The sequence below is a fragment of the Diaphorina citri genome, unplaced genomic scaffold, assembly GCF_000475195.1.
Source record: "Diaphorina citri unplaced genomic scaffold, Diaci psyllid genome assembly version 1.1 scaffold360, whole genome shotgun sequence".
Lineage (NCBI taxonomy): Eukaryota > Metazoa > Arthropoda > Insecta > Hemiptera > Psyllidae > Diaphorina > Diaphorina citri.
This window is the reverse complement of record NW_007377795.1, coordinates 151,319-162,669: the sequence shown is the minus strand read 5'-3', so window position 1 is coordinate 162,669 and position 11,351 is coordinate 151,319. Positions and strand designations below refer to the sequence as shown.

General features: G+C 35.6%; 3 protein-coding genes across 6 annotated transcripts in view; 1 reads left to right on the top strand and 2 right to left on the bottom strand.

Annotated features, from left to right (window-relative positions):
* The first annotated feature begins 1,716 nt into the window (after positions 1-1,716).
* On the top strand, positions 1,717-4,540 carry LOC103508013 (chromatin modification-related protein MEAF6). Of its 2 annotated transcripts, none has more exons than XM_026822735.1 (4): positions 1,717-1,925; positions 2,393-2,593; positions 3,915-3,948; positions 4,192-4,450. In XM_026822735.1, the coding sequence occupies exons 1-4, from the start codon at positions 1,842-1,844 to the stop codon at positions 4,233-4,235; spliced, it is 363 nt and encodes a 120-aa protein (XP_026678536.1). In that variant the 5' UTR covers positions 1,717-1,841; the 3' UTR covers positions 4,236-4,450. The 2 variants fall into 2 exon arrangements, with proteins under 2 accessions (XP_026678536.1, XP_008470761.1); XM_008472539.3 differs by lacking the exon at positions 3,915-3,948 and adding an exon at positions 2,832-2,865 and having other exon boundaries at positions 1,721-1,925; positions 4,192-4,540.
* Positions 3,097-11,351, bottom strand: part of LOC103508014 (eukaryotic translation initiation factor 4E) — a 14,776-nt gene continuing 6,521 nt past the window's right edge. Inside the window, exons 1-4 of one of the 3 annotated variants that reach the window (XM_026822733.1) lie at positions 8,997-9,417; positions 7,996-8,173; positions 7,438-7,583; positions 3,097-3,433 (exon numbers count right to left, since the gene is read on the bottom strand). In XM_026822733.1, the coding sequence (XP_026678534.1) occupies positions 3,319-3,433; positions 7,438-7,583; positions 7,996-8,173; positions 8,997-9,118 (561 nt within the window). In that variant the 5' untranslated portion in view covers positions 9,119-9,417 and the 3' untranslated portion in view covers positions 3,097-3,318. Of the gene's footprint in view, positions 3,434-5,363; positions 5,689-7,437; positions 7,584-7,995; positions 8,174-8,996; positions 9,418-11,351 lie in introns of those variants that run through there. The other 2 variants (XM_008472541.2, XM_026822732.1) reach the window with 2 other exon arrangements.
* LOC113466926 (tRNA (adenine(58)-N(1))-methyltransferase catalytic subunit TRM61-like) overlaps positions 9,559-11,351 on the bottom strand; it is a 3,716-nt gene continuing 1,923 nt past the window's right edge. Inside the window, exon 2 of the mRNA XM_026822734.1 lies at positions 9,559-9,755. Within this exon, the coding sequence (XP_026678535.1) occupies positions 9,656-9,755 (100 nt within the window). The 3' untranslated portion in view covers positions 9,559-9,655. The remainder of the gene's footprint in view (positions 9,756-11,351) is intronic.

Genomic DNA, 11,351 nt, shown 5'->3' with positions numbered 1-11,351 from the left:
AGCGATGACGTCACATCAAATGTCCCGAGCAAAGCTCCCTTGCAGGCAACGCATTATTGTGTTTGTGCGCATACGTTTCTGCGCAGTTCTAGGATCGTTCTAAACAGCGTCCTGAATAGGGATAAGTATATCACACGTGTGATGTTATTGTCAATCAATCTTCATCAATCACTGTCTAACTGAAATATATCTTTTTTTTTTATCTTATCTTCCATCTCGGTATGTTTGTAATAGGTATCGACATATTGTATATGCAGTAGATACATCTCATTCATATACCATTGTATTTACAAAGAGTAAGTACGAGATACGTGAATATTAGTAGATTCATTTTCTCCCAGAGGAATATACAATGTACATTGAGTACCATTTACGGGGAGGGAAAAGAGAGAGAGAGAGAGAGAGAGAGAGAGAGAGAGAGAGAGAGAGAGAGAGAGAGAGAGAGAGAGAGAGTTATTGGACACAATGAAGTGTCATTGGGATCAAGCACCTAACCTGTTACTTACTTACTTGTCAATACAAATGGTTTTATGTTGGAGTGACAGGGGTGTAAAATCCATTTCCAACAAATGATATTAACTTAGGAATTGGACCAATGTCCTTCAGTTTTCAGGACCACTGAGTTTTCACAAGGTACTTCAACATTTTCTACATTTTTTTTTTTTTTTAAATCAATTCTTCTTCCTTTCAGGTGATAACATGAGTGAGGATGATGACAAAAGTCAGTCTAAGTGAAGAGGATCTGGTCCTATTCATCACTTTTCAAGAATCAAGGGTTATTCCAGAAAAAAACTCTGCAATTTAAATTTCACACTTCTCAAATGTGAAATGTAACTTTGTATTCGTAAAACATGTTGCACAACCATTGTAAAATATTGCATATTATCAGATTGCTTCATCTAAGATCAAAGTTTAATCTCTGAGAGTGACCCTATCCATTATTGTATCTAGTTCTACATGCTTGTAAAAGAGGGTGTATGTCTCTTCATATTGTACGTTTTTCTCTGTCTTAGAAATACATGTTGTACCAAACCACCTACCCAATCCCCACTGTGTGATTCACTTAAATACTTGTTCAATATTTTTGATTCTGTATAGGATTTGAAAATTTCCTTCTAGGATTTAGGTTACTTAGTCTGTGGGAGGAAAAAATAAATGAAAATAACCAAGGTGTCAAATATTTATAAGATTTATTCTTGAAAAAATAATAAGTTTTTCTTCATCAGAAAAGAAAGATTACACAGGAAACAAATTTGAAGACAAAAGATTTGAACAGGATTATAACCAAGGTGTCAAATATTTATAAGATATATTCTTGAAAAAATAATAAGTTTTTCTTCATCAGAAAAGAAAGATTACACAGGAAACAAATTTGAAGACAAAAGATTTGAACAGGATTTTAAGATGTAAGTCTCACTGCTTCAGGAGGTAAGGTGGCTGAGGTTATGTAACCTGTATGTCCTTGTGTTGTAGGAGTGGCAGGTGTCCAAGTAGAGAGTAGACATTAGACAACTATAAGAGGCAAAATTTAATAAAACACCAAAAAAGGAAAGGACTTTAAGGACCAAATTTTAAATTTTCCACTGATAACATAAAAATCACATTTGCGTAATTTTCAAAAATTCCCGGAATGCTTTCCGCTCCCGGAACTTCCTAATTTTTCCTCGTTGAATTGGAAGTAGGAGAAATTCTTCGACGCGGTAAAATTTGAAAAGATAAACAATTTTTGAAAAAGAACTAAGAAGAAAAAAGTGGAAGCTGAAATGAAAGCCCTTTTCTAGTGGTTTCCAAAGTGATAAATTGGTGATAATGCTGTAAGAACCCTCTGGGTAGCTTTAAATATGTCGAGCAAGGGTGGAGGAGCCCCAGCCATGAACGTGAGAAGTGAACTGGCAGACCTTGTGAAGAAGAAAGCTGAAATAGCCGTAAGTTTGATCTACCGATAACTAGTGGTTCAGTGAACTGTAGAAATTACTCAGCAAAAGATTACTATAACTACCCTAAAGGTTTGGTTGAGTCCAAAATTTAATAAGCAACAATTCCTAATCAAAAACAATATCAACAATTCCATCATAATCTGAGAAAACATTCAAAAGTTATCAGAGAACAAACTATCAAAGCTCTTATTGTTACCTCAGAAAATCTTACTAGGTCTTTATGTTATGACTCTTTATTTAGACTGACCTCTTCTTCTCTCACTAGGAAACATTGGCCAGTTTGGAACGACAAATCTATGCCTTTGAAGGATCATATCTAGAGGACACCCAGCTGTACGGAAATGTCAGGTTACCTGAGAACAAAATATCAAAGTTCTTATTGTTACCTCAGAAAATCTTACTAGGTCTTTATGTTATGACTCTTTATTTAAGCTGACCTCTTCTTCTCCCACTAGGAAACATTGGCCAGTTTGGAACGACAAATCTATGCCTTTGAAGGATCATATCTAGAGGACACCCAGCTGTACGGAAATGTCATTAGAGGGTGGGACAGATATCTCTCGAGCAATAAAACCAACAACACCAATATGGAAAGGAACCGTAAATTCAAAGAGGCGGAGAGATTGTTTTCCTTGTCTTCCATTACATCTTCTGCGGTGAGTCAAACTGAGTACATACTTACCTATCAACTGTTTCTCCATGAAGTTTCCTTTTATTATTGAATTTGTTGTGGTTTACTGGACTCACTTTAAAGTAGAGCTTTGATGATGTTAATAGGTACTTCCACTCATAAAATCATTCTATTTTCTTATTTAATGTTGGTCAGATTATCCAAGTATATGTCCAATAATAATAAACTTGATTTAAATTTCTATAATTTCTTTTTGATTTCAGGCTGTTAGTGGATTGATAGAATCTCAAGATAAAGGTAAGAGTTTCCTTTTATTATTGAATTTGCTGTGGTTTACTGGACTCACTTTAAATTTGAGCTTTGATGATGTTAATAGGTACTTCCACTCATAAAATCATTCTATTTTCTTATTTAATGTTGGTCAGAGTATCCAAGTATATGCCCAATAATAATAATAATAAACTTGATTTAAATTTCTATAATTTCTTTTTGATTTCAGGCTGTTAGTGGATTGATAGAATCTCAAGATAAAGGTTCAATTTTCACAAAGAATAAAAATGAAAAACCCGTGAAATTCCTAGAACAAAAAATAGGGCCATGGAAAAATAATTAAAAATGAAAAATAAAAGTGAAATTCCTGGACCAAGTACTCATACTCAGGCCCTAAAAAAACAGGGTGTTATCAAAATCAGAATAGAGAACGGGCCGTGGGAGGGGCTGCCCCCTTCCTCCTTAGTACAAGTTTAAAATTTACAGGGTGAACGAGTTCTTCGAGGTGGAACTGGTTCGGGACGCTGTGTCACGATGAGACTGGTACACGATCTGATATTCGGCACCTATCCCGAGGCGCTCCTTGATTTTTCGTCTGCAAAACAACAAACAATGGGGTCAAAATTTGACATTTAATGTTGGGCAAGAAAAAAAAAAAAAGTCAAAATGTAGGAAAAATACGAGAATAATAGTGACCCAAAAGAGGAAAAATGTGATAATAATAGCAAATAAAGAAGAAAGTACTTAAGGAGAAAAGGCACGGAAAAAAATGCAAGAATTATTTATAGGTCATGGGATTAAGGAATGAAGGAAGGAAGGAAGGAAGGAAGGAAGTAAGCGAGCAAGCAGAAGGAACGGAACATAAATAACAAGTTTATAAGTTAACTAGCCGAAACCCGTCGCTTCGCTCCGGATTTCTGCTAGTAAAACCTCAAGGCATGGCCGTTCATGTCACTCATCCATTTAGTGGTCTTGCTCGGCGTAGCTTAACAAAAACGAACCAGAAAATAGCCTATAACCTCCCAATAATAATAATAAACTTGATTTAAATTTCTATAATTTCTTTTTGATTTCAGGCTGTTAGTGGATTGATAGAATCTCAAGATAAAGGTAAGATAGAAACCTTTCAGTTATTGGACATAATGAAGTGTCATTGAGATCAAGCACCTAACCTGTTACTTACTTACTTACTTACTTGTCAATACAAATGGTTTTATGTTGGAGTGACAGGGGTGTAAAATCCATTTCCAACAAATAATATTAACTTAGGAATTGGACCAATGTCCTTCAGTTTTCAGGACCACTGAGTTTTCACAAGGTACTTTTTTTTTAATCAATTCTTCTTCCTTTCAGGTGATAACATGAGTGAGGATGATGACAAAAGTCAGTCTAAGTGAAGAGGATCTGGTCCTATTCATCACTTTTCAAGAATCAAGGGTTATTCCAGAAAAAACTCTACAATTTAAATTTTACACTTCTCAAATGTGAAATGTAACTTTGTATTCGTAAAACATGTTGCATTTGTTGCATATTGGACAACCATTGTAAAAAATCACATCAAATTGACAAATATGTTCAGTCCAAGGTGTAGAGTTGCTCTGAGGAGCAGGCCATTGCTATTTATTTTCACAGCATTCACTTAAATACCTACTTGTTTATGTTGTGGCTCAAGTTTTGGTCCACATTATTTCTTGCTCATGGCCAGGGCCACACTTGGATATTAAAATATGATTATTTACTTTGATTGGTTGATTTCATTTTTTTTTTTTTTTTTTTTTTTTCTGTTTTTAAGTTTTCTTTTTATCTAAGATAAAAGTTTATGTTGCACAACCATTGTAAAATATTGCATATTATCAGATTGCTTCATCTAAGATCAAAGTTTAATCTCTGAGAGTGACCCTATCCATTATTGTATCTAGTTCTACATGCTTGGAAAAGAGGGTGTTTGTCTCTTCATATTGTACCTACATTTTTCTCTGTCTTAGAAATACATGTTGTACCAAACCACCTACCCAATCTCCACTGTGTGATTCACTTAAATACTTGTTCAATATTTTTGATTCTGTATAGGATTTGAAAATTTCCTTCTCGGATTTAGGTTTACTTAGGTTGTGGGAGGAAAAAATAAATGAAATGAAAAGAATCAAGGTGTCAAATATTTATAAGATTTATTCTTGAAAAAATAATAAGTTTTTCTTCATCAGAAAAGAAAGATTACACTACACAGGAAACAAATTTGAAGACAAAAGATTTGAACAGGATTTTTTTTTTCTTTCTAACAACAAGATAGAAAAGAAAGTTCATAGTGTGTGTGTGTGCTGAAATTTTACGTTTTTTATTTAATGGAGGAAAGAAAAAAATAAATTGTCCATGTAAAGTACTTCAAGTTGTGTCATCCCATAAAACCAAAAGTAATATAAAAGGACTAAGTTTTTCATTTTCTGCTCTCTCTAACAACAAGATAGAAAAGAAAGTTCATAGTGTGTGTGCTGAAATTTTACGTTTTTTTATTTAATAATGGAGGATTCTCTCTCTAACAACAAGATAGAAAAGAAAGTTCATAGTGTGTGTGCTGAAATTTTACGTTTTTTTATTTAATGGAGGAAAGAAGAAAATAAATTGTCCATGTAAAGTACTTCAAGTTGTGTCATCCCATAAAACCAAAAGTAATATAAAAGGACTAAGTTTTTCATTTTCTGAACAAAGGGGAAACAAGGAACTCTTCAAAGTAACAAAGACGAACTTCTCGCGTACAAGAGTTACAATTTGATGGAAACTCTGGCCGCGGAAGCATTGTGCACTTCGTAGGGAGGGGTCACTTTGAGACCGAGAGCATTCTTGACAATCTCGCTGGAAAAAAAAGAGAGGAAGCAGAGGGAGTGAGGATTATGGGGAGAGGACTCAAGGAATGTTGAATCTTATATGTATAAAAAAAGAGGGAAAAAGAAGGGGTAGGTATTGGGAAGAAAGAGAAAGAAAGTGGAAAGCAATCCTCGTGACCGAGTGGATATCACACTAGGCTGGCATACAGGAGGTCCCGGGTTTGATTCCCGGCAGAGTCGAACTTTTTCGGCTCTGTAGTCCCTAAAGCAGTCCGCTCCTAGATCGGAAACTAAGAGCCTGTTCACACTTGTTGTGAGTTCAGTTTCATTGGATTGTCCACTTGCAATAAATTTTGTACAAGATGGCTTCAGATTAATACTACTTAAAATTTCAATCAACACAAAATTCATTTTCATTCTCAGAAAAAGAAGCCGAGTGTCGGAAGCGTCTCAGCAACCTCCTAAACGTATCTCAGAAGTGTGCAACAATGAAGCGACTCCAGCAGTGGTTCCGTGATGAAAACTACACCAGCTCCCGGGTCCAGTTAAAAAGTAACAACTCCAGTCCTTGGGTTCAAAGCAAAAAATCCCACCTAGATCTGACTAGACCAAACACTTCAGGGGTGACCAAAGCTGCCTTCAATTTTCCATCAAGGAATTGTCGACCTTGTTCCGCCCGGAATCATTTTCAGACCCCTGAGTGTAACGAGGAGAAGAGCGTTCTTATTAATGTGGTGGACTATAAGTGAAATAGGAGAGGATTGAAATAGAACAGTGCCTCATTTGGCTCTTGAATATGTATGTAGGTAGACTATGTAGCAAATGTCGGGATGATTGACCTTCAGGCTATTTTTCCTCTTGCATCCCAATATTGCCCTGCAATTAGGTATTTACATAGGTCATAGCTAGGAATATAACATTGTAATAGTTAGTACAGGGTAAATCCCGTTTATTGTATAAATAAATAAATATCATTGCTAGCTACAAAGGCAGGACAGGAGTTAAATAGGATAGTGTCTTAAAAATGGGATAAAATAGGTAGGCTCATTGCTAGCTACAAAGGCAGGACAGGAGTTAAATAGGATAGTGTCTTAAAAATGGGATAAAATAGGCTCTTGAAAATAAGATAGTGTCTTATTGATACTAGGTTGAGACTGACGTTTTTCCCTGACAAAAAAAAAAGACCTACGAGTGAAATATGAGTAGCTAAACAAATATAAGGTCTACAAGTGAAATATGAGTAGGTAGGTGACTAGGTGGTAGGTCTTAGTTTGATCACCTGGTAAAAAAATGATTTAAAAAAAAAAAAAAAAACTGCTGGGGAATGTTGATCATGAATAATCAGTTATTATTAAATCCAATGTCTTGTATACCTATATTAGTTTGAAATGTAGAAAAAATGGTGGTAGGTCTTAGTTTGATCACCTGGTAAAAAAATGATAAAAAAAAAACAACTGCTGGGGAATGTTGATCATGAATAATCAGTTATTATTAAATCCAATGTCTTGTATACCTATATTAGTTTGAAATGTAGAAAAAAAAATCTGCTTATACCCACATAGAGCCAGTGGAGAAAAAATATCTTATTTGCAATCCACTGAATGATGCACCAAAGTATACAGCCAGGGGGAAACAAATCTACTTACCCTATTGATAGAATGCCATCAGATTTTATCTGCTTATACCCACATAGAGCCAGTGGAGAAAAAATATCTCATTTGCAATCCACTGAATGATGCACCAAAGTATACAGCCAGGGGGAAACAAATCTACTTACCCTATTGATAGAATGCCATCAGATTTTGATCTAGAGGCATCCACAGTCCAAATTCCGATCTTGTCACCTTTGGCTCTAACGTTTACTACAGCACCACAGATGTCTTCACTGTAATCATCAAATGCTTCCCCAATCAGACAGAGGAGCTGTGAACATGAAATAAATGAGTAAAATTACAATGTACAAACTTTCATTTGAAACATACCTAAGTACTTACCTATCAATTGTCTGCTTTTGATTTCAATTATAAAAAACATATCTAAGTACCTATCTACTTTTGATTTTAGTTATCACCTCTAGTTTTCCTCTTCATAAGAGACAGCCATTCAACTGCCAAGGTCATCAGACTTGTAACTTTTTTTTACTATGACATCACTTTATTTTAATATTACATACTACTATTATTTGGAATTAAACTGATGGGTACTACTTTTAAATAATGAATAAAAACAACATTTGCCCCAGATTTGACAAGGGATGTCCCCCCCCCCACAGTCTTCTTCCTAGCCTTTCCCTATTTAAATAGAGTTGGTGTTTTCCCCCACATAGTACACTTACAATTTCTAACCAGAAAGCATTGAGTTCACTACTTCTTTGTTTTCTGTCTAAACTGATGAGCCATCTGCCTCCGTTCTTGTTGGTTTCATCTTCCCACATTGGTCGGATTCCAGACTTGAATAGAGAGTAATCACATCCCACACGCAAATCACTGGCTTGCTTGATATGATTGAATACACTGGAAAATTCAATCAAGTATTTTTTGCAATGTAAATTTTTAATCCATCTTAGGCGAGGGAATATTTTGGAGACTATGTGGACTTGATTTTAGATTGGTACCTTACAGAGAAGAAACCTTATGAATAACCTCTCTCTATAAGAAAACCAAGGAAGTTTAACAAACCAGGCCCTTAACTTAAATTTAAACCAGCTTCAACAGAACCTAAAAAAATAAACGAGACCTTGTTTAGACTGCTGGGGTAAAGGGACTTTTTAGTTTCATTCAAGCAGGATAATTAAGTTATATTTGGTAATTATTCAGAAGCTATGACAAAGAAAAAGAGAGCTCCCTATAGTGTTTAACCTAACCCTATATGCAATGTAAATTTTTAATCCATCTTAGGCGAGGGAATATTTTGGAGACTATGTGGACTTGATTTTAGATTGGTACCTTACAGAGAAGAAACCTCATTATGAATAACCTCTCTCTATAAGAAAACCAAGGAAGTTTAACAAACCAGGCCCTTAACTTAAATTTAAACCAGCTTCAACAGAACCTAAAAAAATAAACGAGACCTTGTTTAGACTGCTGGGGTAAAGGGACTTTTTAGTTTCATTCAAGGAGACCTTGTTTAGACTGCTGGAGTAAAGGGACTTTTTAGTTTCATTCATGCAGGATAAACAAGTTATATTTGGTAATTATTCAGAAGCTATGACAAAGAAAAAGAGAGCTCCCTATAGTGTTTAACCTAATCCTATAATAAGACTGGTCACTGCTCATTTGTGACAGCTCCTTTTCAATGTCAATGCTTCTGAAGTAGCTTCTATTCTTTCAAACTCACCACCAGAAGTCTTCAACAGTGGAGAAGCTGGTAATTTCACGCTGGTTTTCTTCCCATCCTTTGTTCTTGTCATTTTCAAAGTACCACAGAGTCCATTTGTTGTGCAGAGGGTGTTTGATCATCAACTCAGATTCCACTTCGGGAGTTGTGACAGCAGTGGTTGTTGTGTTTTCTTGAGGTTGCTGCTCTTTCTCCTACAAATGAAAAAGAGTTATCATGATAAGAGATGATTCATTGATCATTTTCCTTTTCCTACTGCATTCCCCTTCTTCTTCTACCTACTTCATGCTATTGTTGTTCATACATGACACTTTGGTGGATAGAACTGATAAAATGTGTTTCATGAACCTAGTGTGCACTGCACTGTGTTAATCTATCAGTTTCACAAGACCCCAATTTCATGTTTCATTCAAAACAAGTACATTTCTCCAGTGTGCACTTTCAGAATTTTGGCCAGAATTATGAAATGATGAGAATACTCCTTTCTACGAATCTATCCCACAAGCTTGCGTAGGTTACCACTTCAATGCCTGACTGTACAAACAAACAAGCCAAGCATATCCTATCCTACTAAATAATCACAATCTGTCCTGAAATACCCCGCAAGATTCCTCTCCCTGAAAATGTGCTCCATAATTAACGTGGCCATTGACACCCAATCAAATTGGAAAATCAATTAAATTGATTCGGATCAAAATGATTCTCAAGGGGGTGACAAAGGGGTTTGGCGATAATATCCAAAAAATGGAGGAGTGGGGGGTAGTTCCCGTCCCCCCCGTCCCAAAACCGACTTCGCACTTCGCTTTTTACTCCACGAAACTTCGCCAATTCAGTAAAAAATGAGGAGTAGGGAGTGCGGAGTAGGTCTTGGAATAGGTCCCACCGATCTCTATTCTATTTGTTGCTTATCCTTTCATATCCTTTAATAAGAAAAGTAATGTATCTAACTCGTTTCTTTTTATTAAATCCAATTTTCATAAAGAATAAAAATGAAAAACCCGTGAAATTCCTAGAACATAAAATAGGGCCATCAAGAAATAAATAAAAGTGAAATTCCTGAACCAAGTACTCATACTCAGGCCCTAAAAAACAGGGTGTTATCAAAATCAGAATAGAGAACGGGCCGTGGGAGGGGCTGCCCCCTTCCTCCTTAGTACAAGTTTAAAATTTACTTGTAATGCAAGGGAGTAGGACCTATTCTACAAAGTACTTCTAATACTGTATTTCTCACTGATTTTTTTTTTCCTTTTAAGGAATAAAAAGTTGCTTTGTGGAATAAATTCGAGGAGACACTCGACAGTGAGATAAGATAAAGGTAGCTCTGACTAATGTTCAAAGATGAATCACTCAAATCAAATAAAATGGATTTTCTTGTAGTAGCTGTGAAGCTAAAGATATTGATCTGTTGGAAATGTACAAAGTCTCACTATTGGAGGGGAAACGCATTTCGAGGGGAGGATAATGATGATGACGAATTAACCCAAACACGTCCATGTCCCAGAAAAAAGGGTTCTGAAGCCAGCCGAAAAGTACTACCTACATGTACTTAGTGGAACTTGAAAAGATTGTTGTAAAAAGAAAGCAAGCAATAAATCTATTATTATTATTATTATTATTGATTATTATTATACGCTTGGAGGTAGTACCTAAAACACGTAGTACCTATGCTTGTTGACGCTAGGTGTGGGTTCGATTCCCCCCGGGATTTTATCCATTGAATGGATTAAGTTGCGGTCCTCGATTTCCGGACGAAAAGACTCCGTCGGCATCGGGTATTCCCTCTATCAACACCTCTCAAAAAAAAAAAAAAAATAATATAAAAAAATGTTGCTTCAAGACGAAACGACCTAATGTCCGTAGATAACACTACGCTCCATAAAAGGGGGAAAATTTTATTTCCAGGCAAATGATCCCAAGGTACAGGGATACGTTCTGAAACCAATTCACAAAATTGCATTGACACATTTGAAAAAAAAGAAAAAAAAAAAAAAAAAAAAAAAAAAAAAAAAAACGAGAGAAAAAGAAACGAAGACACGAATGGATTCAGTCTCTCCCTTTGCTTTGCGACAAACTCCTCATCAGTCATGCCATCATCATTACCGAGTATAATCATCAATCACATCATCAAGACAGAGAGAAATAGCAGATGAGTCATTTTTGAAAAAAAAAAAAAAAAAAAACACCATTCAGTCCTAATGATGATGCATACCCCTTTAGACCAAATTTCAATGATGATGGATGGACTATTTTTTTCTGATGTTTACATTAAGGTTTCCAAGGGGTAGTAGTAGTAGTTGGAGTAGTAGTAGTAGGTAGAACCTATAGTACAGTTGTAGTAGTAGTAGTAGCAGGTAA